The sequence below is a fragment of the Spea bombifrons genome, chromosome 2 (assembly GCF_027358695.1).
Source record: "Spea bombifrons isolate aSpeBom1 chromosome 2, aSpeBom1.2.pri, whole genome shotgun sequence".
Taxonomy (NCBI): Eukaryota; Metazoa; Chordata; class Amphibia; order Anura; family Pelobatidae; genus Spea; species Spea bombifrons.
In genome coordinates, this window is record NC_071088.1 from 139,378,879 (window position 1) to 139,406,460 (window position 27,582).

The 27,582-nt window shown below is 42.7% G+C and overlaps 1 protein-coding gene across 1 annotated transcript in view; it reads left to right on the top strand.

Moving 5' to 3' along the window:
- Positions 1-25,615, top strand: part of WNT11 (Wnt family member 11) — a 35,366-nt gene extending 9,751 nt beyond the window's left edge. The window contains exons 2-6 of the mRNA XM_053456714.1: positions 538-709; positions 10,387-10,622; positions 15,742-16,019; positions 16,447-16,739; positions 24,159-25,615. Of these exons, the coding sequence (XP_053312689.1) occupies positions 633-709; positions 10,387-10,622; positions 15,742-16,019; positions 16,447-16,739; positions 24,159-24,333 (1,059 nt within the window). The 5' untranslated portion in view covers positions 538-632 and the 3' untranslated portion in view covers positions 24,334-25,615. The remainder of the gene's footprint in view (positions 1-537; positions 710-10,386; positions 10,623-15,741; positions 16,020-16,446; positions 16,740-24,158) is intronic.
- Positions 25,616-27,582: the final 1,967 nt, after the last annotated feature.

A 27,582-nucleotide genomic window follows, 5' to 3' on the forward strand; every position in this document is an offset into this window, starting at 1 on the left:
AAGTTAATGAGGTGGTAATAACGCTAATGGTAATCACGCTATACGTTACATGTTACACGTTACTGTATCAGCCATATGTCAGCGTGTAGGAGGCCGGGACGTTTTCTGTATAAGAGGTCCCCGTGACCTCAGTGCCTCCGCTCTAACAATCAATCTGAAAGCCGGAGGATTAGGAGGGTTTTTTTTTTTTTTAAATTGATTTTTCACTTCCCTGGCACGTAAACCTACATAAAAAAAAGAAAATAAACAGAAATTTGAATTGTACCATATGCAGGGGGTTAAAAGGCAAAAAATAAAAAAAAACAAGCAATCAGAAAATAATTCAAGCCATACGTTGCGTCTCGTCCTTATTTTAAATCTTTAGCAAAAAAAAATAAAAATGTCTTAAAGAAACAATGGAACAAAATTCCAAAGTCGGAATCCCGTAATTGGATGATCGGAATTATAAATATTTTTTCTTTTTTTTTGTGTATTTTGACATCGAATGGTTAATATAAATAGTAAAATGTATTATTTTTTTTTTTTTTTTTGCGGCAGGTTCACTTCTCCGAAGAGGAATCTTAAGGGAACAAAAGAAATCGAGGAAATTAACAGCGCAGGCGATATAATTCGGGGGATTATCGGCTCTGAAGATGAGGGTCCATTTTTTGGTTGTCGCTTTCTTCGCCTTCGTCTTGGATACGAGAGTTTGCCGGGGAATCAAATGGCTGTAAGTATTTAGCTAAACTGTAACATTATTTACATTCCATGATGTTAGAAGAAGGACGCGAGGTAGGCCATGTTGGTGCCTCAATTATTGTATCAGACGTGTGTAAAGTCCCTCTACCACTTCTACTGGGAGGCTGTTCCACTTATCTACCACCCTCTCAGTCTCCGACCCTCTAGTGTTAGATTCCGGTCTCTTGTAACTTTTCTCCTGCTTTGAAATAAATTCCCTCCTGTACTTTATTAAACCCCTTTATGTATTTAAATGTAACTCCCATCCCCTCGCTCCCTTCTCTCCCATCCTTTCGCTCTCTTCTCTCCCATCCCCTCACTCTCTTCTCTCCCATCCCCTCGCCGTCCCCTATGCCCTCACTCTCCAATCCCCTCACTCTCTCCTATCTCCTCGCTCCCTTCTCTCCCATCCCCTCGCTCTCTTCTCTCCCATCCCCTCACTCTCTTCTCTCCCATCCCCTCGCCGTCCCCTATGCCCTCACTCTCCTATCCCCTCACTCTCTCCTATCTCCTCGCTCCCTTCTCTCCCATCCCCTCGCTCTCTTCTCTCCCATCCCTTCGCTCTCTTCTCTCCCATCCCCTCGCCGTCCCCTATGCCCTCGCTCTCTCCTATCCCCTCACTCTCTCCTATCCCCTCGCTCCCTTCTCTCCCATCCCTCACTGTCTTCTCTCCCACCCCCTCACTCTCTTCTCTCCCATCCCCTCGCCGTCTCCTATGCCCTCGCTCTCTCCTATCCCCTCGCTCTCTCCTATCTCCTCGCTCCCTTCTCTCCCATCCCTCACTGTCTTCTCTCCCACCCCCTCGCTCTTTTCTCTCCTATCCCCTCGCTGTCTTCTCTCCTATCCCCTCGCTCCCTTCTCTCCCATCCCCTTGCTCCCTTCTCTCCCATCCCCTCGCTCCCTTCTCTCCCATCCCCTCTCTCTTCTCTCCTATCCCCTCACTCCCTTCTCTCCTATCCCCTCACTCTCTTCTCTCCCATCCCCTCGCTCTCTCCTATGCCCTTGCTCTCTCCTATGCCCTTGCTCTCTCCTATGCCCTTGCTCTCTCCTATGCCCTTGCTCTCTCCTATGCCCTCGCTCTCTCCTATGCCCTCGGTCCCTTTTCTTCTATCCCCTCGCTCCCTTCTCTCCCATCCCTCATTGTCTTCTCTCCCACCCCCTCGCTCTCTTCTCTCCTATCCCCTCGCTCCCTTCTCTCCTATCCCCTTGCTCCCTATTCTCCCACCCATTCACTCTCTTCTCTCTTATCCCCTCGCTCCCTTCTCTCCTATCCCCTCGCTCTCTTCTCTCCCATCCCCTCGCTCCCTTCTCTCCCGTCCCCTCTCTCTCTTTACCTCTCCAAGCCGTACATATTGAGATCTCTTAGTCTTCCCTGATCATTTATTATCCCGCAAACCGTTCCCCATTTGTAGAGAAGAGTTTGGAGGGTTTGTAGAGAGGAGTTGGGAGGGTTTGTAGAGAGGAGTTGGGTGGGTTTGTAGAGAGGCGTTTGGTGGGTTTGTAGAGAGGAGTTGGGTGGCTTTGTAGAGAGGAGTTGGGTGGGTTTGTAGAGAGGTGTTTGGTGGGTTTGTAGAGAGGAGTTGGGTGGGTTTGTAGAGAGGAGTTTGGAGGGTTTGTAGAGAGGAGTTTGTTGGGTTTGTAGAGAGGAGTTGGGTGGGTTTGTAGAGAGGAGTTGGGTGGGTTTGTAGAGAGGAGTTGGGTGGGTTTGTAGAGAGGAGTTGGGTGGGTTTGTAGAGAGGAGTTTGGAGGGTTTGTAGAGAGGAGTTGGGTGGGTTTTTAGAGAGGAGTTGGGTGGGTTTTTAGAGAGGAGTTGGGTGGGTTTGTAGAGAGGAGTTTGGTGGGTTTGTAGAGAGGCGTTTGGTGGGTTTGTAGAGAGGCGTTTGGTGGGTTTGTAGAGAGGAGCTCTGTGGGTTTGTAGAGAGGAGTTGGGTGGGTTTGTAGAGAGGAGTTGGGTGGGTTTGTAGAGAGGAGTTGGGTGGGTTTGTAGAGAGGAGTTGGGTGGGTTTGTAGAGAGGAGTTTGGAGGGTTTGTAGAGAGGAGTTGGGTGGGTTTGTAGAGAGGAGTTGCGTGGGTTTGTAGAGAGGCGTTTGGTGGGTTTGTAGAGAGGCGTTTGGTGGGTTTGTAGAGAGGAGCTCTGTGGGTTTGTAGAGAGGAGTTGGGTGGGTTTGTAGAGAGGAGTTTGGAGGGTTTGTAGAGAGGAGCTCGGTGGGTTTGTAGAGAGGCGCTCGGTGGGTTTGTAGAGAGGCGTTTGGTGGGTTTGTAGAGAGGAGTTGGGTGGGTTTGTAGAGAGGAGTTTGGAGGGTTTGTAGAGAGGAGTTGGGTGGGTTTGTAGAGAGGCGTTTGGTGGGTTTGTAGAGAGGAGCTCTGTGGGTTTGTAGAGAGGAGTTGGGTGGGTTTGTAGAGAGGAGTTTGGAGGGTTTGTAGAGAGGAGCTTGGTGGGTTTGTAGAGAGGAGTTGGGTGGGTTTGTAGAGAGGTGTTTGGTGGGTTTGTAGAGAGGCGTTTGGTGGGTTTGTAGAGAGGAGTTGGGTGGCTTTGTAGAGAGGTGTTTGGTGGGTTTGTAGAGAGGAGCTCGGTGGGTTTGTAGAGAGGAGCTTGGTGGGTTTGTAGAGAGGAGTTGGGTGGGTTTGTAGAGAGGAGTTTGGTGGGTTTGTAGAGAGGAGTTGCGTGGGTTTGTAGAGAGGAGTTTGGAGGGTTTGTAGAGAGGAGCTTGGTGGGTTTGTAGAGAGGAGTTTGGTGGGTTTGTAGAGAGGAGTTTGGTGGGTTTGTAGAGAGGAGTTGGGTGGGTTTGTAGAGAGGAGTTCGGTGGGTTTGTAGAGAGGAGTTTGGTGGGTTTGTAGAGAGGTGTTTGGTGGGTTTGTAGAGAGGAGCTCGGTGGGTTTGTAGAGAGGAGCTTGGTGGGTTTGTAGAGAGGAGTTTGGTGGGTTTGTAGAGAGGAGTTGCGTGGGTTTGTAGAGAGGAGTTTGGAGGGTTTGTAGAGAGGAGCTTGGTGGGTTTGTAGAGAGGAGTTTGGTGGGTTTGTAGAGAGGCGTTTGGTGGGTTTGTAGAGAGGAGTTTGGTGGGTTTGTAGAGAGGCGTTTGGTGGGTTTGTAGAGAGGAGTTGGGTGGGTTTGTAGAGAGGAGTTCGGTGGGTTTGTAGAGAGGAGTTTGGTGGGTTTGTAGAGAGGAGTTCGGTGGGTTTGTAGAGAGGAGCTTGGTGGGTTTGTAGAGAGGAGTTGGGTGGGTTTGTAGAGAGGCGCTCGGTGGGTTTGTAGAGAGGCGTTTGGTGGGTTTGTAGAGAGGAGTTGGGTGGGTTTGTAGAGAGGAGTTTGGAGGGTTTGTAGAGAGGAGTTGGGTGGGTTTGTAGAGAGGCGCTCGGTGGGTTTGTAGAGAGGAGTTTGGTGGGTTTGTAGAGAGGAGTTGGGAGGGTTTGTAGAGAGGAGTTCGGTGGGTTTGTAGAGAGGAGTTGGGTGGGTTTGTAGAGAGGAGTTGGGTGGGTTTGTAGAGAGGAGTTCGGTGGGTTTGTACAGAGGCGTTTGGTGGGTTTGTAGAGAGGAGTTGGGTGGGTTTGTAGAGAGGAGTTGGGTGGGTTTGTAGAGAGGAGTTTGTTGGGCTTGTAGAGAGGAGTTCGGTGGGTTTGTAGAGAGGCGTTTGGTGGGTTTGTAGAGAGGCGTTTGGTGGGTTTGTAGAGAAGAGTTCGGTGGGTTTGTAGAGAGGAGCTCGGTGGGTTTGTAGAGAGGAGTTGGGTGGGTTTGTAGAGAGGCGTTTGGTGGGATTATAGAGAGGAGCTCGGTGGGTTTGTAGAGAGGCGTTTGGTGGGTTTGTAGAGAGGCGTTTGGTGGGTTTGTAGAGAGGAGTTTGTTGGGCTTGTAGAGAGGAGTTCGGTGGGTTTGTAGAGAGGCGTTTGGTGGGTTTGTAGAGAGGCGTTTGGTGGGTTTGTAGAGAGGCGTTTGGTGGGTTTGTAGAGAGGAGTTCGGTGGGTTTGTAGAGAGGCGTTTGGTGGGTTTATAGAGAGGAGCTCGGTGGGTTTGTAGAGAGGAGTTGGGTGGGTTTGTAGAGAGGAGTTGGGTGGGTTTGTAGAGAGGCGTTTGGTGGGTTTGTAGAGAGGAGTTTGGTGGGTTTGTAGAGAGGAGTTTGGAGGGTTTGTAGAGAGGAGTTGGGTGGGTTTGTAGAGAGGAGTTGGGTGGGTTTGTAGAGAGGAGTTTGGAGGGTTTGTAGAGAGGAGCTCGGTGGGTTTGTAGAGAGGAGCTCGGTGGGTTTGTAGAGAGGAGCTCGGTGGGTTTGTAGAGAGGCGTTTGATGGGTTTGTAGAGAGGCGTTTGGTGGGTTTGTAGAGAGGATGACCCTGCCCTGGATGTTATTCGCTGCGTCAGACAGTAAAGGTTCCTTGTTGGGAGCGTCTATTGTCTCCGTCTTTTCACTACCCGCATTGTCTCTTTTATTTGAAGCCTGATTTATGCGGCTTTCCAAAAGCGCTTTACAATTCTCCTTCGCTTGGGTTAAACATTTTCTGTTTCATTCTCCTTTTTTGTTGCTGTTGTATTAAAAGAACCAAATTTACCAAATGAAGCATTTTCTAGACTCTTTATCACCAAGTATAAAATTATGCATTTTTCCCGCACGTGGAAAGATTTTTATCAATATTTAACTTATTTATAACTTTAAAAAAGCTTCTTTTTATGAATAAGTTAATGAATCAATATATAATACATTTTGGCTAAGTAGTAACAATTTATAATAATATTTTTAAAAATAATAATAATACCATAATTTTTTTAAATATATAATATATAATTAATATATAATAATAATATAATATATATATATATATATGTATATAAAATAATGATTATTTTTACCAAATGTTGACAAAATTTTAAAAAAAATCTATTAACTTGACGGAGAAAAAATTGCATGAACTTCCTTAAAAATGATTTAAAATTTTCAGTTAATAACAGCGGATGTATTATAACGTGCTAATAAATAATAAAAATAAAATTAATATTAATTGTATTATTATTATTATTATTATTATTATTTGGGATCATTACGTGTCGGCCGCGTGCTATTTTTTTGATGCCCTTTCGTACTTCCATGACTTTTAAAAATCCTATAAATAAATTCTGTTATTCGGGCGACTTCTCGTCAGACACAAAAGGAACCCCGTCCTGTGCAGGGAATTCTGCGCGGGATGAACGTTAAATGGGATGATCCGGGCGATCGCTTTCGCACAATGCGCGTTAGTCACGGCAGCGTGTGTGATCCTTACATACAAACGGTCATGCTTTGAAAACACGGCAGACACACAATTGAGCGTCGATCATGCAGATAATTACCGGAACGTTTCCGTGAACGAGTTTATTTTCTTCCGAGATACTTTTTAATATACATTTACTTGTTAAACAAATCAAGATGATTGCGGCTGCCTTTACCCGGCTCTAAAGGGCACCCAATGAAGACGATGCGATTATCCACACAACCCCCCCCCCGCCTCGTGTTTACGGCTGAATTATTATTGGATATTTCGTAAAGAAGTCGTTTTCTGAACAAAACTTAATTACAATAAATCTACTTTAATACTTTGAAGAGTAGTCAATTAAATCTGCCCATCAGAGACTCTACCCATTTATCATACCAGTCCCCAAATCTCTGATACCCCTCTGTCCTCCCCTGATGACCCTCTTTCATAGCCACTCACTCCTGGTGCCTTTGGTGTGTACACACACACACACTTACACACACATACACACACAGACATACACATACACGCATATACACACACACTTACATACACACATATACACACACAGACATACACTTACACGCATACACACACTTACACACACACATACACACACTTACATACACACATATATACACACACAGAAATACGTACACATACATACACACACTTACACGCATACACACTTACACACATACACACACTTATACACACACATATACACACAGACATACACATGCACACACATAACACACATACATACACACATAACACAGCATACTCATACACACACACACACACATGTACACACTCATACACAAATGCATGCACGCATGCACAATATAAGTTCATGAGCACATGGCTTGTGTTCCCACCCAGTAGGAGCAGCCATTCTTGTGTTGTGAGGCTTCAGCTCGAAGATATTGGGGGCCCATAGGGGCATTTCTACTATGGATATGGGACGATCTGCCCCTGAGGCATTGCATGGGCGTTGGCATTTGGAGGGTTAATGCGTTTTGGGGCAGATGACAGTAATGATTAAAATGGTATTTGAGGTATGAGCCAGATGTAAAACTCCCAGAATAACACCTGTGTGGGGGCTTCTGGAGATCAGCTCTCTGTGACACTCATTCTTTTTCCTCCCCATAACTCACGTCCTTCCCAAATGTTATTTTATAGGACGAATAACATCTATCAACAGAATACTCCTTCATTGTTAACCCTTTCCAAACAGGTACATTATCCACAAAACATTGGCTTCTGCCCCCTGACCAACGGCGGCCAGCAGAATTTTGAATCACTTTTTACTTTTTAATTCTTTCTTCAGTCCCTTTTACGGCTTCCACTGGTAGTCCGCTCCAGGCATCTATAACCCTTAATGTCGTCATGCTCTTTTAATTAGCTTCCATCTCGGTATTATTTAATCTGGGTATGAATTTTTTCTTCCCCGGTGTTTATTGTAGCGCTCCTCTCCCGTTATAGGAATCGTTCATGTTAAACGCGGAGGGCTCTCGGGCTTTGTCATTATTATCCGACTCGGGGATTGTGCTTTTGCTGCCCTGAGAGTTGTTAGATTGATGGTTGCAGGCTACCACAATTAAAGGTTAATATTTAAACTCTCAGCATAATGGTCTCACTCTGCGCATGAGAATAGGTCCCCGTCTCCTAAATCGGCTATTCTTAAAGCGACGTGAATACAGACGACACATCTGAGAAATGAAGCTTCTTGATATCCATTGTGTGCGCCGGTTAATCCTTAAAAGGGTCCCAACCGGCCAAATAGGCTCAGACCACACTTACTAATTGTGCTTCATTTTCATAAACAGCCATCTCCCTGCCCCGTCACGGGGTATAAATCACCCCGTCGCCCTGAGATATCTGTGATAACAGCGTTACGGAGGGACCTGCGCGGCTGGAAACAATCTCTAGCGCTAGAGGCTCATACACCATCCGCTAAAACAATGCGGGTAGAGAACAGGAAGCGGCTTCCAACTTCCTGCTCGGCCTGATGGGAGGGAGATAACAGGAAGCGAGTTACAACTTCCTGCTCGGCCTGACGGGAGGGAGATAACAGGAAGCGGCTTACAACTTCCTGCTAGGATACAGTCTGCACTGAGGGATCATGGGAAACGGAGGAGAATTTGCATGAAATCCTCAGCCTAGTATAGTCTGGTTCTAATAATGGTGCTACACACTGACGAGGGGATATGATGTAATAATCTTCTACATTTCGCCCACATCCTGGGGGGCGGCTTGGGTCGAACTAAACAAATGAGCCAAATTATCTCAATAGAACTTTGGCAAAAATGGGGATAATTTGGAAGGTCAACTGTAAAAAAAAAAAAAACAGTACCCAACATCTGGCTCCCCAAAATTCAGCTACAGTAACCAAGACGATATAATAACAACCAACCGAAGGATTCCGTTCAGTAAAAAGACCTTTCTAAGGAGCAAAGTGACGTTAAAAACGAAAAAAAGGTCTTGTAAACCATTGGAACTTGGAACATTTTAGTAAATGATTCCCTCACAGGTGGGCGAGACCTTTCGACAAGAAGATCCTTAAAACACTTGTGGGGGGAGGGGTCTCTCGATGACGGATTACGGGATAACGCGTAGGAAAAGAAGATACTGAGTTACAATGTATCAGTAAATGGCGTGGACAGGCCGTGGTATTCAGATATTGTGACCTGATGTCTGCTTTTGGGCGCTGAGCGTCGGCCTTCGCTGGCAAGAAAAGGCAGGAGACGTCTGTCATCGTAGGACATTAATGGCGGCGGTCCTGGTGGAAGGACGTCCAGTGAGATGATCTTCACGGAGCTGGAGTGATGATTCTTTTTTTCCCGGTGATCTGTTTTGTGATTGTAGCTCTGGCAATCGATACCTTTCAGCGGGCCAAGGTCAACAGGGTAATAGCAGGGTCATGTAAGCTTTCAAGACCTCAGGTGTCCTTTCTTCAGATGTAACGAAGAAGACATCTAAAGAAGGTCTTGGACGCTCAAGTGACCTCTTACCCTATGAAGTCGGTGCATTAAAAAGTATCCCAGGCGTCTTTAGAGCATCTCGAGGACCAATACACGGTGGTATTTGTGTGGCTTCGATGTGAATCACAAGCTTTGTGTTACATCCACACAGAAATAATAATAATAATAATAAGAATGACATTATATCTAATGGGGAGGAATAATCGTGCAGATCATTAGAGCATGGCTGCTCCCATGGTATATATAAATTGTGGATTTTTAATAAATAAAAAACTGAATATTCTAATCTATATAAACTATTTTATATTTTATATATATTTATTTAGTGGTTCCGGGAGTGTTTTTACCCCCCCTCCCCCGCTCGGTAGTCATACCTTTCTTTTTATTCTATATATTTAAATGATCTGGCGCTCCCAGGTGGTTTCTGGTACATCTCCTTTTCTGTCTGATAGGACAGGTATTGGATTCATACCTACAATTTTGTTCTCACAGTTTCAAAATAAAAAAAAGGAGGCTTTGTCCCAATCTCTTTGTTCTTGAAAAAGAATTTATTTAGTATTTTTTTTTTTTTTTTCGGCCTCTTTGGTTTTCACAACAACACGGACTTTTGAAACCCGACGCCCCAAAGAGAGGTTATGGATAGTGGGTCTCTTTAATAGCTCCCGCTGACCCGATGATGGACTAAGATTCATGAGACGCCCCTGTCTTTGTTCTCTGTTACCCGATACGCGCCACCTTGACGCGTGAATGAAAAGGTGAGACGCGACGTGGAAAAAAAAAACGATTGTTTTTGTCTCACCGGCATGAGTCTGTGTGCCCCACCGGCCACCTCCATCAATCTTGGTAGACATTACCCCAAAATAAGCACACAGTTCCTACCCCGATTATTCCTCCTGTTTTATTCCTGCGTTTCTAACTGGTTCTAAAGGCAATAATGAAAAAGGAAATGGCGGCCCCCATTCGGCCCCCGTCTAGTCACCCGTTTCTCCTGCTGTAAAGACTCAAACCTTAATCAGTCGTTGGTCTCGTCTTAGATTCAGGAGCCGTATGTCTATCCCTTGCATGGTTACACTGTCTTACCCTCTACCACCTCTTCTGGGAGGCTCTTCCAGTAAGTGGTTGATCCTGGGGTCCCAAAGGGACCAGTTAAGACCTGGCATGCGCATTAAACGGGTTCTAGTTTTTTTTGTTTTTTTTTAATCTGGATTATTGCAGTTCGGTGCACCCTGGACATGCAGGGTTTGGGGCGAAGTGCGGCGATAGAACTGCTAACGCTCTACATGAAGGAAGGGAAAAAAATAAAATCCCTAAAAATACATTTTTAATTTTTCTCTTGATTTTTAAATTCATATTTTGTTGGTAAATTTCCTCGATTGGTTTAATTGAAAAATTCTCATCTTTTTATTTATTTTTTTTAAATGAAATTTTCAGAGCCGAATTGTTAAATTGTTACGCTGCTTCCTCCCGCAGAGCTCTGTCGAAGACCCCGCTGTCGCTCGCCCTGAACCAGACCCAGCATTGCAAGCAGCTGGAAGGGTTGGTTTCTTCCCAAATGCAGCTGTGCCGGACCAACCTGGAGCTCATGCAGACCATCGTCCAGGCGGCCAAGGAGGTGAAGAAAACGTGCGTCAAGGCCTTCTCAGACATGAGGTGGAACTGCTCCACCATCGAGCTGGCACCAAACTTCCAACAGGATCTAGAGAGAGGTAAAACCCGGCAATTAAATATTAACCCCCCACCCCCACACTTATTTCTGTTTTAAATCCCTTAACGCTATAATGCAGCCGCGGACCCTCCAGCTGTACGGCTCCCAGAAGATGTAATAATAGGAGTTTATCGCGCGGGAAAATTGGCCAAAATATGCCACATATGGAATTTGAATTTGTGCAAATTCCATATTTTTTTTTTTTATTAATTAAAATATCAGATTTTTTTTAAATCATGATAATTTTACTTTGATGTTTTTCTTAGTCGCCACATAAACGGGGGGGGGGCTAAGAAATGGGGGGCTAAGGTGGGAGGTTCGGGGTGGGCTTTTCAATAGACCGGCTGGGGAGATAAAAGATCTCCCTCGTAACCATCTGCTTTACACAATGGACGCCTGTAACCAGCCAGAACCCCCCCATGATACTTTGTAACTTGCTCTACATGTGCTCAGAGTGCTCAGATATGATGTCATATGTTGTCATATCCATAACTGGAAACCCTCTGGGTTTCACTCGGAGACTCTGGGAGAGGGGCCGCTTCTCTACGTTCATGGTATAAATAGGCCACCTTACACTCCTTGCACCTGCCACCCTAGGTAATTACGGGTCATGGCTCGGCACCATTGCCCCCAATTCCATAAACCGATTCCATGCAGGGCCGATATTTCTAAATGTCGTCGGAAAAAAACGTCAATGAAAAAAAAAAAGAATGATGCCGTGTGATACTTTCTCTGAAATGGGAACATTTATAACGCGACGAGATTCTTCTTTCCGCATAAAGATTTAAAGGGACGGTCGTGTAATTTGCTGATTAAAGGCAGCGAGGGGGGGGTGATTCCTGCTTGAAATTTGGCTTCCGAGAAGCGGAGAGTCCAACAGATTCTAAGAATAGAATCCTAACGCGTCCCAACTTCAAAGGCATCGCTCGGCTGGCTGGCGTGCTTTCGGTGTAATACGGTACTTTGAAGCAATGCAAAGACGTAATATAAACCACCCCCAGGACTTAAAGGGTTAACAACCCACCCCAGTGTTGCTGTTTTGATGAAAACTCTTTTTTATGTATATATATATATATATATATATATATATAGTTTTTTTTTTTAAAACAACGTTGAAGTATAAACATAAATTATCTAGTTTCATCAGATTTAACTAGAGGGGGAGGGGTGAAAACTAAAAATGGCAATTTTCAAGTTCCATGTAAGTCGATGCATAGGTTGTGACATCATCAAATGAATATTTTCCTGTTTTCTTGCTAGTTTTGCCCTAATGGTCACATAGAAAAGCAAAATTATGCAATATTCTTTACCCCATGGCACTGATGGGGTTAAATGGTATAGATCAAATTGACAGTGATTTTAACTGAGTAATATATATATATAAGCTATACCACAAATGTTTAAAAAAGGATTTTATAAATTAACCATTTACGCGCTATACATATTTGAAATACATTTCACATACATCAGGGGCAATAAGGGTTAATCAGCATGGATTTCACCCATAACTGATAGCAGGTACCTCCTTCTCCCCGTTTTTTTTTTAATGAAATTAAAATTTTTGCATTTTTTTTTAATCTGGTTGTTTTTATCAGAATAACATTCCTTTGATAAGGAACAGAAAATAATGTGGTTTGCTCGGGGTTATTTATCATTGGCGCGATTTATTAAACCAGCGTTTTCCAAGCCGATAGCTGGCGGCGCGCGGTGAACTCCTGACCCGGCGCATGGGGATTTTGTGACATCAAACAGGCGATCGACGATTAAACAGCGGAGGCTGTATTGATGTCGGCCGTAAACATTTACCCCTGTTGGGTGCCAAAGGATCATACGACAGGGCAGGTTCGTGAGTCCCAAGTGTCCTTGTTTAGTTTGTCCAGTCCCTCTTTGGTTTCCAAACTCATGTGCCCCTCTTTCCTGCCCTGATAACCCCTCTTTTCTCCCCTAATGCCCCTCTCCCCTCCCCTGTGCCTCTCTTTCCTCCCCTGATGCCCCCTCCCCTGTTACCCCTCTCTTCTCCCCGATGCCCCTCTCCCCTCCCCTGTGCCTCTCTTTCCTCCTCTGATGCTCTCTACGCTCTCCTCCCATGTTACCCCTCTCTCCTCCCCCGATGCCCCTTTCCCCTCCCCTGTGCCTCTCTTTCCTCCTCTGATGCTCTCTACTCTCTCCTCCCATGTTACCCCTCTCTCCTCCCCTGATGCCCCCCCCGATGCCCCTCTTTTCTAGGAGGTCAGAATGTTTGCTGGGTATGAGGGGATCGCAGGGTTCTACAGCCCTAAAAGCCCCGATAATGTGTATAGAAACAGCAGGGAACGGCTTTATAAATTAAACGGGGTAAAAAAAACCCCCATTATTATTCTTCTAAATGCCCCGCTACACAAATACCCCGCGATAGGGCACAAAGTCACATAAAAAGTCTGGGTAAAGCCCCAAAACCCACCATATCTGTATCTACCTCGTAGGTCATTGTTCTTGGACGTTGGTCTTTGAATTATATATTATACATTAATATTTGACATTTGGGATTTTTTACAAGGTTTGCCTTGTAACCACGGCAACGCCAGATAGATGCTTCTTTGAGCCCCTTCTACAAACTCTGTGTCTAGATGGATCTGTCCCTCGTTATTACTCGGAAGGGGTTAAGCAGCACAGGACACGCGTGTGTCGGTGCCAAATGGCATTAGCTTGCGAGTGTGTTTTAAGAGCCAGAGTGACAGGCGTTCCAGGTGGGCACACAGAGAGCGTCAGAAGGAAAGCCAAGAATGAGGGAGTTGGACGGCAGTCACATGACCCTCCCAGCATGCGGCGGTGAACTTTTACAGATGAGAAGCCGGCGCACGGTCGCCGAATTCTGCGGATTCTTTACCGGAGCCTCCTGTGCGGCTTACGCTGGATACATGAGCCGCGTCCATGTAAACACCTCGGTGGGACCTCAGCGAATGCCGTCAGCCGCGAGTCCCAAAGACGGAGGGTGGGAGAGCAGCTACGAGCTTACTAATGTCTTCCAGAAGCAGCAGGGGTTAATACAGCGAGGGTATTAAACATGCATGGGGTGGGCATATGGCTCCTGAATCTAAGACAAGACCAACGACTGATTAAGGAGAAAGGGGCCGACGGGGGCCGATCTGCTGGCAGGTTCTAGGTTTCTTTTGTTTAACAATTTTACACAGGAATACATCCCATTCATGAAGTCTTTTTTTCCGCCCCTGATCCACCAATAGCTGGGAATTCTCCGGGTTTTGTCCGGAGACTCCGGGGGGGAGAAGGGACATTTCTTTGGGTCCCCGGGACGACACAGGAAAACCCCGGGTCATCGGAGTGGAGTTGTGACGCGTCCCACTTTCCTCCCATTTCCCCCTTAAACAGCCCGTCACATCAACGGGACCGCCCACCAACATCGGAGGGACCGCCCACTGACGTCAGCTGGACTTCCTGCCCACGTCGCACAAGGGGGTGCTCCAGGTTGCCGGAGCCATAAAGTTCCCAGCTATAAAAGACTGTTAGACCGCAGGGTATTGGGGGGGTAGATGGGCAATTTTTGGGGGTGAATGGGTAGTGTCAGAACAAATGGGTTGATTTGTGGAATCTAGCCCAAAAAGGGAGGGAAAAGGCTGAATCTGGGCAACAACATGTATTATAAACCTCCCTTATGTGTATACCATGGGAGCAGCCATCTTTATTTCCTGCATGATTAGTCCTCCCCATTGAGTTATCTCTCCTTATTAGTTACAGCTGATTACAATGAGGAGTTTAAAACTGGAAGCTGAATATTGTGCTAGTTTTGGCTAAAAATCTTATATTTCTATAAAATATTTGAAAAAAGGGAAAGCTGTCGGTAGATTTATTAAAAGTTTTAATTTTTTTAAAGATGGGAATTTCGTAACTTTCGATTCCGGCTGATCCATGTGATGGTCTAATCGATAAATAATACAAATGGAACTAATTTTAAAACGAAAGCGAGAAAAGATGGAAAAACAAAGAGATCACCGACATTCCGTAAGAAATGGAGACGGCACTCGCCGGAAAAAAAAAAACCTCTGAATGCCTCTCTGTGCTCTTAACTGCTGGAAATGTGAGAAACGGGGACATAAAAGCCGGGGTTGAAAGGAAATTAGTAATGAATGAGCTTTCTGAGGAAGCGGCCATTCATTAGCATTAAATACAAAAATGAAGAAAACGAGGCCCGAACATACCGTTTTCTGTTATTCCTCCTCATTATGTGGTTAACAGGAGTTAAACATCACAAGGAAATAGTAACATTTCCTGCACAGGGAACACAAAAATATCAGCACCTCCTTTTTGTGCTTTTTTATAATATTTATAATTTCAGCACTAAAATAACATACCTGGCATTGCTGGTATCATTTCCTGTATACGGCACTGGTGGGGACTACAATTTATTTTTCCTTTTTATTTTTTATTTAAAAAAAAATGTATTTTAAATTTTTATTTTAAATTTGTATTTTACATTTTAATTTTTTATTTAAATTTTTTTAATTTTTTTTTAATTTATTTTTTATGCCCGTTCCCTACAGCCATTAACTTCCTGTTCTTGTGATCTGCATGATTTTTCCTCCCCATTAAATTATGTTGCTCCTCACTTTAGGACAGAAACCTATTTTTGCTAAAAAAAAAAAAAAAAAAAAAAAAAAATCCTTCCTTCTTAACTTCTTGGTAAATTCCGTGAAATTAATCACAGGAATTTCACAGGTTTTCCAGATATGAAATTTGTTACATGAACTAAGAAACGCATCTTTGGAAATTTGTTGTTGATTGGTTGGTGTTCCAACCAATAGAAACTCAGAATTAGTTGATGCATGTACCATGTAATTAAACATGTGCCTTGGTTCATTAAGTCTGGGGAGGAGAAGGAAGAGAACTTCAGGACATTCAATTAATTAGATAATGCTGACTCTGCCACAGGTTGCCACTGATCCACGAGGTCACCTTTTAAACTCAATGCCCCCCCCAAAATGGCACTGATTGACCAACGCTATAGGTAGCGTCCTATAAATGTAATTACCGTAGGTATAGTAAGAGTTGGGACTGAGAAAGTTCCTCTTTAACTCTAGGACCAACAGACCATATTAACAGTTGGGGTATTTCTGTGTGGGTTCTAGGTACGAGGGAGTCTGCGTTTGTCTATGCCATGTCCGCTGCCACCATCAGCCACACTATCGCGAGGGCCTGCACCACGGGGGACATCCCAGGGTGTTCCTGCGGACCCATCCCTGGAGAGTCACCTGGCCCTGGTTATCGGTGGGGAGGCTGTGCAGATAACCTTAACTACGGTCTTCTGATGGGATCCAAGTTCTCCGACGCCCCGATGAAGATGAAAAAGTCAGGATCGCAGGCCAATAAGCTCATGCATCTTCACAACAGTGAAGTCGGAAGACAGGTAAACTCCTTGCGCGATCTAAACAAAGTCTTCGAATCATGTCTATGAACAAAAACATTGTCTTCTCCTCGATATAACCATGTTTAATATTTATCATGATTTTTGGAGGGATGTCACATGTTGTCATGTTTAAGTCTTGGGTCTTGACAGCCTCAACATTTGTAGGCGACCACTTTTTTTTTACACAATTCATTTTTGGATCTGTTATTTATATAACATGAAGCTTTTATTGCTTAAAGATCAGAGTTCCTTAGTGTTTTCTCTCATACCCGCTAACTGTCCATGGTTTCTTAATCTACTGGTACAACCACTGGAGAGCACACATCAAGAGCCACTTGTGGACCCATTGGGTCAACACTGAAAAGTTCTGCTTTACACGGCAGTCTTGTTATTGGTGGATATGAACATGTCTCCTCCTTTTATATAGGTGTTGAAAGCCTCCCTAGAGATGAAGTGTAAGTGCCATGGCGTTTCTGGATCATGTTCTATCAAGACCTGCTGGAGAGGACTCCAGGAACTCCGGGAAATCGCGATGGACCTCAAAACAAAGTATCTGTCCGCGACGAAGGTTGTCCACCGGCCAATGGGCACACGAAAGCAGCTGGTTCCAAAGGATATCGACATACGTCCAGTGCAGGAAACAGAACTTGTATACCTTCAGAGCTCACCCGATTTTTGCTTGAAGAACGAAAAGCTGGGGTCACCAGGAACGCATGACAGGTGAGAAAAACATTCAGATGGTCCTTATCGCTGTCACGATGTCCTACGATTTATTCACAATAACTCCATGACTTCCAAAGAAAAAAAATAATCATTAGGGCATGGGAACACTTCAGTTGGCTATTTGATCGATGAATTATGCTGTCCGCATAGATCAAATGTATCCATCAAAAACACAAACAACACAAACATTTTAGATTTTTAAACAGTCTTAATAGGCTTCTAAAGGAAATGTATTAGTGTAGCCTGAGAACACATTAAACAATCTATGCATTATACCAACCAAACGGCTAGTGATTGTATAGATCAACATGAATATATGTTAAAAATGTTGGAATCATCGCTTGCAATGCGATTCTTGGTTGTGTTTTCCCATCTTGGGTTCCTTTTAGATTTCAATGATTTTTTTCTTTTTTTTTTTTTTTTAAGAAAAACTACACATTTAGGAATACCGTGTTTTTTTATACTTTTTTTTCTTTTGTTTTGTTATACAGCCGACGTATTTTAGAACTTCCGAATACCCTTTGTTGTCGTCTTTGTTATGGTTTCTGTGGATCTGTTCTTGAAAAATGTGGCTTTTTTTCTTTTCTTTTCTTGGGATACGGTTGACAGATCGATTTACGTTGCTATAGAGAGCGTCTCTTTATTTTGTGAGTTAAAGACATGTATATTTCTCTGCGTTCAGAAATGTGTAAACAGTGTCTAACGTAATCAGATCCAGTGATTTGTGGCTATACATTATGCTAATGAACATTTTCATCGGCCTGAGAAAGCAAAAACATTCTAGAACGCGTATGATTCATGCTTACATTAACAGGGTTAGTGTAAAATAGATTTCAGAAGTAGAGTTGTTCCAAGGGATTGGAAATCATGTTTTTATTGGACTAGAATAGGAATCCTTTATTACAAGGACATTTTCAAAGTCTAGAATAGAGTTGTTAACACGTTAATATAAATTCTAGAATTAATTAATTTAAAAGTCTAGAATAGAGTTGTTAAAATGTTAATATAAATTCTAGAATTAACTAATTTCAAAGTCTAGAATAGAGTTGTTAACATGTTAATATAAATTCTAGAATTAATTAACTTCAAAGTCTAGAATAGAGTTGTTAACATTTTAATACATTCTAGAATTAATTAATTTCAAGGTCTAGAATAGAGTTGTTAACATTTTAATATAAATTCTAGAATTAATTTCAAAGTCTAGAATATAGTTGTTAACATTTTAATATAAATTCTAGAATTAACTAATTTCAAAGTCTAGAATAGAGTTGTTAACATTTTAATATAAATTCTAGAATTAATTTCAAAGTCTAGAATAGAGTTGTTAACATGTTAATATAAAAAACACAAAGTACAGCATGATATTGGATAATTATTGGGGTTTTTTTGTGAACATACCAGGGTTTTTCTTAAAGTAGAATTTTTGCTTACACAACTTTTAATGTTTTAACATTGTTTTAGAGAAAATTTAGGGGGAAACTGTTCTGGATCAACAGAAAGGTTGAACTTGATGGACTTGTGTCTCTTTTTCAACCTAGATGACGATGTGACTGTGATGTTGATATTGGCAGCAGCCTGTAGCAAAGCCAGAATTATCCTTACCTGAGGGTCTCCCCCTTTGCCTCCCCTCCCCCAACCCTGACAAGGGCTGCCTGAACCAATCAGAAGTAATCAGCAACATAACAACGAGCGATATGCACCATATTTGAGTGCACGTGCCCTGGCGTGGAACATCCACTCTGTGTTATTATTCAGATGGGTTTTTCCACATTCCCAACTCAAAAAAATTCCTTGGAATTTCTTATAAGTGTTCAGGTTTTTAGACAAACAATTTTTTTACAAACATTTTTTTGCTAATTTTTAAAAATATTTTGCAGTTGGAAATTATTTTTTTTTTCTTTTTATTCTGTTTTTTTTTTTTGAAATTTGAGCTGAATAATTTCCTATTCCCGACATTGCACTTTATTAAGTGTTATAAATGTTATAAATAGATTTTTTATTTTCACAAGTTCATTTAATTAAAATTGCTTCAAAAAAAAAAAAAAACACCAACAATTTAATATTTAGGGGGAAAAACAAAAATAATGATTTCAAAATTGGACAATTAAAGGCAACTTTGTTTCTGGCCGTAGCGAGCCGAATTTATGAAGATATTTAACTTTTTCTGGAATTGTATTTTCTTCTGAAAACCGATCTTGAGAAGAACCCAAAGGATTTGTACGTTGAAAGACCCTTCTGGATTTATGCTGGTCAACGCTTAAAGTACATCTTACTGCTGTAGGGAATGGTTTCTACGCTAATGTTTGGGCACCTTTGAAGGAAAACACCCCATAACTTACCTTTAATGAGGTTCTAGAGCCCCCCCTCGCCTGCAAAACACATTATCAGGTTTGATAAAAAGTAAAATAATGGCTGTGGATTTGGACGTTGCTCTCGAGGAACGTTGGTGGCGTGTCTTGTTTCATTAGAACGGAATCTGGGAGATACGTTGTAACCGTCGTTAAATGTTTTTACTTCTTCAGTTTGGGAAAAGCGCGTTTTTCTAGATCTGACGGCACTTTTGATTTATAATGTTCTATAATTTATAATGTTCTAGTGTACGGCAATCTGAAGCTCAAAAAAACGTTGATAGATCCAAACTGTTTTGGTGTCTTTGGTGATTAAAAGGCACAATCTTGATAGGGAGAACGCGGCCTTTGGGAGTCGGAATTAATTGCCCTTTGTATCGCTCTTTGTCGGTTCTAGGTTTGTCAGACCCTTTGGATGTATGGACTGTAACATTCCTGTTCTTCCTGTAAGGAGAGGGGGTTGAAATGGGTAGAGATTTTAGTCCAGAAACCAAACTTCAGTGCATAAGTGCAGCAGAAAAATGTTGAAATTTGAGAATTTGATGTTATTTCAAAGATTTAGATCTTTCTTGTCTACGAGAAGCAGTTTAAGGTATCTATTTCACTGATATATTTGAATGTATTAATGAGCTTGGGCTGTACAATTATTGGGATCTAGATCGTGTGCTAGATGACCCAGATGATGTAATTGTACGTCCTAAGGTCTTTGCACCATCAAGGACGTTTCTCCGCCGGTATGCGGGAATTTAGGGTGAAATAAGAGAGTTTAGAGTTTGTCGCACGCTCCAGATAAGTTTTAATAGCGATAAATGCCCAGACTTCTGTTCGTGAATCCTCCGTCGGCAGCGCAGACACCTCCAGAAGCCACCAGTTCCCAGAGGGTCTATCCAGAACCTGCTGGGACCTCTGATGACCCCCTCGCCAGGCTGTGTGTTGGGGTTACAGTGGGGATCAAAGTGAAAAGAGTGATTTTTTTAACAAGACCCCAAACGGATCATTGGTCCCTACTACCCCCCAGTTAGCCGTTCCTTCTCCAGAGCCCCTGGCTGTGCAGAGCAATGGTGCCAGAGGGCTATGCAACCTATGAGCACAGCTCTCCCCACTATCGATTATATAATTTATAAATTATATAATTTATTTAATTTAAAAAAAAATGTAGAATTAGTTTTTTTTACCCGAAAAAAAATCAAAGTCTTATAATGAATGAAACTATTAAACAAAGTATAAGCACGTATAGCACGTGTATAGGCGAAGCGGCCATTATGGATGCACCGATCTGAGCTCGGTCGGCGTGATTAATGATCTCGTCGTTTGGATACGTTAACCCCCCGGTCGGCTAACCGCTCGGGCTCGATGATTGCCAACTCTGGAATGGACTCTCCAGACATCGCGCAGGCGAAAGACACGTCGACCTGTCTCTGTTTTCCTCCCGCGGCAGGAAGGAGCTGTAAATACTTGAGAGTAAAGCCGCGTTTGCCGTCTCTCTCGGTTTCTCAAATATCATCTGCGCTTTTGGACGGCGTTTATCAAGATGGATGTCCTCGCTTTTCTTGTACGACTCGGACGTCCGCAGCCAACATCTTGTTATCGCGGTTGTGAACACGGCTTGAGAGATTGAAGCACTTATCTCCCACCCTGCCCACTTATATAAGTGAATAGTAAATCTGTTATATATATATATATATATAGGCCTGCGTTTCATCTTACGGAGAGCCTTTGATTTGACAAGCCTTTATTTTTTTTTTACGACCCCAACATATTACACGGGAGACATGTGCGCGATATTACACGATATGATTAACATTATCATAAAATATACGTGAAGCGCTTGTCAAAACTTCTAGCTTTCAAAACAGCTGCCTCGGTTATATTTATTTAAAAAAAAAAAAGTAATAAAAAAGGGAGATTTTTCTTTTCTTTCTTTTTTTTTTCCAGAGCTGTATCTGGTTTTCAGTCCTCTACCGGAATGGAAAATGTAGAGCATGTTTTGGACCGGTTACCTTTATGGCATGAGATTGGCAAATCATGCTGGGTAACAAAAATACAGACATTTAAATCCTAAAAACTAGTAAAACCAAATAGAATCTTGTAATTTTTTAGCTCGTTCTCTCCTGTGGTTCCCGTTCCTTATGGGGGGGGCACTCACCATTTTGTTTTGTTAGTATGGCTGCGTAGCTCGTAGGGTACATAATGTTGTGTTTAGCTGGCTAGTGTTAGTTTAGGCCGTGTGAAAATTTTGACGGGTATCTTCGCTTCTTGGTTCCCTCTGAGTGCACAGGCTGCTGATGTCAGACCCCCCATTGCTGGGGGTTATATTACTGTATACAGTGCTGGGGGCTATATTACTGTATACAGCGCTGGGGGGTTATATTACTGTATACAGCGCTGGGGGTTATATTACTGTATACAGCTCTGGGGGGTATATTACTGTATACAGCGCTGGGGTTATATTACTGTATACAGCGCTGGGGTTTATATTACTGTATACAGCGCTGGGGGTTATATTACTGTATAAAGCGCTGGGGGTTATATTACTGTATACAGCGCTGGGGGGTATATTACTATATACAGCGCTGGGGGTTATATTACTGTATACAGCGCTGGGGTTTATATTACTGTATACAGCGCTGGGGGTTATATCACTGTATACAGCTCTGGGGGGTTATTACTGGATACAGCGCTGGGGGGTTATATTGCTGTATACAGCGCTGGGGGTCATTACTGTATACAGCTCTGGGGGTCATTACCGTATACAGCGCTGGGGGTTATACTCAAGGAGAAAGATATTTTTTTCCTTTCTTTGTTATTCTACTTGAATCAATTTTGGCATTTTTCTCTGTTCTACTCCCAGAATGTCCATTTCAGTTGAGATATGATAGCAAGGTTTTGCAGATTTAGAGTTGCAACCTTTTCCTAAAAAAATACCAGCCATAGTTGTAAATTGGTGAGGGTAAACCTTCAGGCTCCTTGGTTCAGGTACAGCCTGACAGTGGTACAGCACAACTCTTATTATATTGTGAGCCAGACACAGACCGTGTACAATATAACCCCTATCATTGTACAGTAGTCCAGACACAGCCGGTAGTACAGCATGATTCCTATTATTATATAGCAAGGCAGACAGCAGTACAACGTACAGTAAGTCTCATGACTATATAATGAGCCAGGCACTGACAGTTGTAGAGTATGACTCCTAACACTATATACTGAGCCAGACATTGACGGTGGTACAGTGTGACTCCTATCATTACATACCAAACCAGACATTGATGGTGGTAGAGCATAACTCCCATTACTATATACTGAACCAGGCATTGATGGTGGTACAGCATAGCTTCCATTACTAAGCCAGACTTTGATGGTGCTACAGCGTAACTCCCAACTCATCTTTTCACTCACTCTTACTCACTCAAAAAAAAAAAAAACGATTACTGGCTGCGCGGGTAAAATACTGTCCAGGTGGCAACTCCAAAATATTATTATATATTATGACTGTAAAAGATTAAAAAACAATATCAGACCAGTTATCCCAGTAGCCTTACATTAATTTTTAATCTCTTTGGAATAAAAGAAGTTTGCATTTTTTGGCATTCCAGAAAATATATCAAATCTAATATCCATGAATATACATTATTCATTTGTAAGATCTCAGGCTAGAATAATACAGACATGAATATGCATGCCCTTAAGAGTTCATTTAAGTCGTGTTTGCTGGAGCATAAAGGAACTAAAATTATGTGCCGCAAAACTGCATATTTATGGAAAATAAGCTCTATTCAAAAAACCAAAATTAAACAAAATATGCCTTGCTTTAATTGTGAGTATTTTTCCCCTTCACTTCATAAACCATAACAAATTCTTCTAAACAATTTTGTAATGAAACCTCGCGGAATTCAATTCAGGATTTCTTTCCAAAATATTCCACAGATCATCTGAATTGTTTGGAGTCTTTTCTCATATTTTTCCATCCAAAGAATTCCAGACCGCTTTTCGGGATTAGCGAGATCTGGTTTTTTTTTTTTTTACGTAGCTGTTCTTGTACTGAAGACCTAATTTTACATTTTTTCTTTAGCAAATTACTGCTATTATTGCATGTTTTGGGTCATTATCTAGATGTTAAAAAAAAAATTGGACTCTTTAAGAGATAGCATGGAACATTAACTGTTGGCTTCAAGCGAGGAATTTTTTTTCTTGTCTCATACTGCGGGTCATTAGATCAGAAAATAAAATTCATCAATCCTAGGAAGCTATGATCCAACTTCTGTTTTGAAATAAATCTAGTAAAGCTCTAATTTTGTTCACTTTTGAGTTATTTCTAGTATCAGGTTAAAAAAATATAAAAATAAAACCAGTTGTAATTTTTGCCCCATAATATACCCATATCAGCCGTTTGTTTGATTCCCGCTCTGTTATCTGATCCCCGATCTACTAGACAACCCCCCCCCGACTCCTTATCATACTGCCTGTGGGAAACAATAGAATTGCTCAGTCTTAATCACCCAGTCGGACTTCTCTGATAACCAAGCTTGCTGGGACATACCAATGTCTAAAAGGCAGCTGCCTGAAAAACATTATATTATGGGGCAAGAACTGCTTCCGGTTTAAAAAAGAAAACAACCAACTATCTTTGAAAGTTCCGTGGATTTTTTATTTGTTTTTCAGTCGGTGTAATAATTCGGGGGATTTTGTTTTTAGAGTGAGATTTTGCGACGCCGGATTGTATTTAAATATTTACCTTTAAAAACCTTAATTTACTTGAGATTTTAGGAGCACATTAGTATCAGTGCCATTGGAAGTTAAAAAAAAAATACATTTATGGTACCCCCCCCATGTTCCATCTGGCGCTGGAATCCCGCTGTATTCTGGACATGCGCGTTATTTATTCCGATGGCACGCGAGGACATTTAAGCCACACACAATGTATTTTATACGTCCTGATGTGGTTGTTTTATTTGATACGTTGATACATCTCCTGCCAGCTTTCTTCCAAGCCCCCCTTTTGTGCACAAATAATGCCACATGTTGAAGCTCAAAGGATTAATGTTCTCTTTTCTCCTTTTTCTTCCAGACAATGCAATAAAACGTCCAACGGCAGCGACAGTTGCGATTTAATGTGCTGCGGTCGCGGATACAACCCGTACACGGACAAAGTAGTGGAAAGATGTCACTGCAAATACCATTGGTGCTGCTACGTGACCTGCAAAAAGTGCGAGAGGACTGTCGAGCGCTATGTCTGCAAATGAAGCGTCTGCTCCAGAATCGCCAACAAACAAACAAAAAAAAGAATAAAAGAATAAAATCCATAAAGCGCGCTCCAGATCCGGAAAGGACTTCTCTTTCACCAACTTTCAAGGAAGAATACCTTAAAAAAAAAAGAACTAAATGTGCCAAAGGAGGTTCTTAGTCCTGGGCTCCAGAAAAATCAACCGAAAAGCAGAACCGGAAAGGACTTCTCCTCGACCGACTTTAATGGACGCAGAACTAAAAAGGAAAACTATATATGTGCCAAAAATGCTGAATAGGTGGGGGGAAAATGCTTAGAACAGAATTTCGAGAACATTCTTTACATGAACTCTGGTTTTTAAGGACGGATAGACCTGTAGCTACTCTAGATTACGGAAAACGTACCCAACATTGTAAATAGTCACGTAGAAACCGCTCGCTTTCAGCACCAATACTAAAAAAAAGATGATATTTTTAAGACGGATGTTCCGGGGGGGATTGGCAATCGGAGATACGACTTCGAAAAGAGACACGGGGAGTAGCAGCGATGAAGGAAAGGTGCAATCAGTCCCATTCGGTCTCACGTTACCAGGGGGGTCCTCTGCGACCTTCGGAATCCCACAGAAGAAGACTTTATGTGTGAACAGCCAAGTTCCAAGCATCTCAGCCGGTTGTCCTGACGACGGCGTTGACCCACTGTCGGCGGATGTACAAATTTTTCTTTTGTATGCATAACATGCAGAGATATTTATAAATATAGCATTTGCTTCTTTTTTTTTTTTTTTCTTTTTTTTTATTTTATTTTATTTGTTTTTCTGTTACTTTTACCTTTTTTTATATATATATATAATTAAAAGTGTAAGTATATAGCTTCAAAATTTGTAAGAAAAAAAATGCTAAAGGTAAATATATAAAACGGTTTTTACAATATATTTTTATATTAATTTTCTATAATATTTTATGAAACGAAGCTTTGTAAATATTTTATGAGGTGTTCACTTTGGTTAAAAAAAAAAATTAGTTCTTGGGGGTGTCACTGAAACGCAGTTGTTTTTTTTTTTGTTTTTTTTTTAACGTAAACGGCTGAATTCCAAAGGAGATTCGCTCCTGGAAGATCATTTTTGGACGACTAATGATCAACCGGCCACCTTTCCGGTATCAGCGGGTCGAACGTCCATTGTTCATAAAAGACGGACCATTGTATGACCTTCCATTGTTCGAAATGTACGCTCCTGACGCGTCAGGTTTACTCTTCCCAGAGGTCAAAATGTCAATAAAATAATGTTGTGTTTTTTTGGTGGACACCGTATTTTTACGTTCGTTATTTATATAGCGCCGTCGCATTTTGCCGGCTGTTCAACGAGACATAACAAGTAGCGCGTCATATAATTGGGACCTACAGACACCAAAGGCGAGGAGGGATCTAGAATTCTTTATATGTTTTATATGTTTTTACTCCGGGGGGGGGGGAGTCAGGTGCGGAGAGTCATAGATTTTGGCAAAACACAGTTTTATTGACAGATTATCTGATATTAAAGTACTTTGTCCCCTACACTCAGCTGAAGTCAACTATGGAAGCCCCCATTAGAATGAGAGGGAAATTAGTGACCGACTCGCTTAACAATGACACTACAAGAGGGCTGATGGTCTGGAGCGTCCATGATGGAAGATGATGGCGGTTGCCCCTTTTTAGAATTGTCCCGAAGAATCGGTTCCTGCTTCTCTCTCACTCTTTACTGAGAAAAGTACCCCGATTTAACTAAAATAAAGCAGAATTTGTCAATCTGCCTTACGCCTTCACCCCGTGGGGTTACTAATGGGGCCGGGGAAGGGTACGGCGGAGCCTGTTAAATTTCAGAAAGTAACCGTTTTTTGTGTTAGAAATCGGTTGCTTAGTGACGGTGATTAGAAAGAAGGGTTAACTACCGAGGCTCGCTTTGGAATAGTTTCGTGAAAATAACTAATTTCGATCCAGTGTTAGGTTTTATTTAAAGCGACAGCCAGGCACGGAATTCGTTTGACGGATCATTCAACGCCAGGAGAATTAGCTTGACTTAGCCAAGGGGCAGCTGCTGTGCTCAACAGTCCCTCACTGTTTTAACCACTACTGATTCTGCTGGGAGGCTGCTCCACTTACCTACTACCTTCTCGGAAAAGTGCTAAGTAAACATACTAAGCCTCTGACCGTCTAGTTTTAGATTGTGACATATATATGAAATTGTTAGCCCTCTATATGCCCCCCGCGAGGTTCCGTTACAGGAACTTATGGGATGTTAGGGGGTCTGCTTTACGTCTATGTTGGGTAAGAAGCAAATGTCGTTTCCTATTGGAGCTCAGATCTTAATCAATCGGGGGCTCTGGGTGTACGTCAGGCTTCACCCCTCCAACAGACGCTCCGGTGGGAGTGAGAGGGAGGAGAAGGTTAAAGTTCTGACGCTTCATTTAAATTGACACGAGGGCAATGCAACAATTTCAACACCCAATTAACCCCGTCAGTCCCTGATTCATAGAACAACAGCTTATATTAGAAGTCGATGCCTTTTATTGGTCTTTGGGGACTGGGGTAGGTGGCGTACTCTGACTTAGGTCGCGTAGGGTAGCAGGTCCAGGAGGGGGGAGCGCCAGGCTTCTTATTGGCTGATCAGGCTCCTCATAACGCCATCTACTGAATGGAGCAGTTAAAATGGAGATCACGGATCTCCCCAACCGGCCCATTCATACTATGGAGGGCTACGCCAAGTCGGCATGGTGTGTGGTTTCCTTTAAAAGTGGAGATCCAGGATATGACATCATATCCTGACGCCCAGTAGTAAGAACAGTGGTGCAGCCCTGGATTAGGGCAACGCTGATGGTAAATACGCCATTATCTGGGGTCCCCAAAGCTCTTGTGCATAACTGGAAGCTTGTAGGCTCCAGCTACCCGGAGCCTATCCTTGCGGGACGCGGCGAGTAGTGCCTACTGACGTTAGTGGGCGGTGCCGCTGACATCGCAGGAAACCCGTCATTTAAGGGGGAAATGGGCGGGGAGTGGGGCGTGTCAGGACCCCTCTCCTGTGACCCAGAGGAGTCGGGTGTTGACCCGGAGATCCAGAGAAGTGGCGCTAAACCCAGGAGAGTTCTCAGGTATGCTCATGTGACTACGTCTTCGTCCTATTGGACCCATAAAGAGGAATCGACTTCTACAAAAGACTCCGACTGTCTTAGAAATTCACTCCAGAGAAGGTGTTTTGGCCAACTCTCCGCGTCAGATGATATTAAAAACTCCCCTG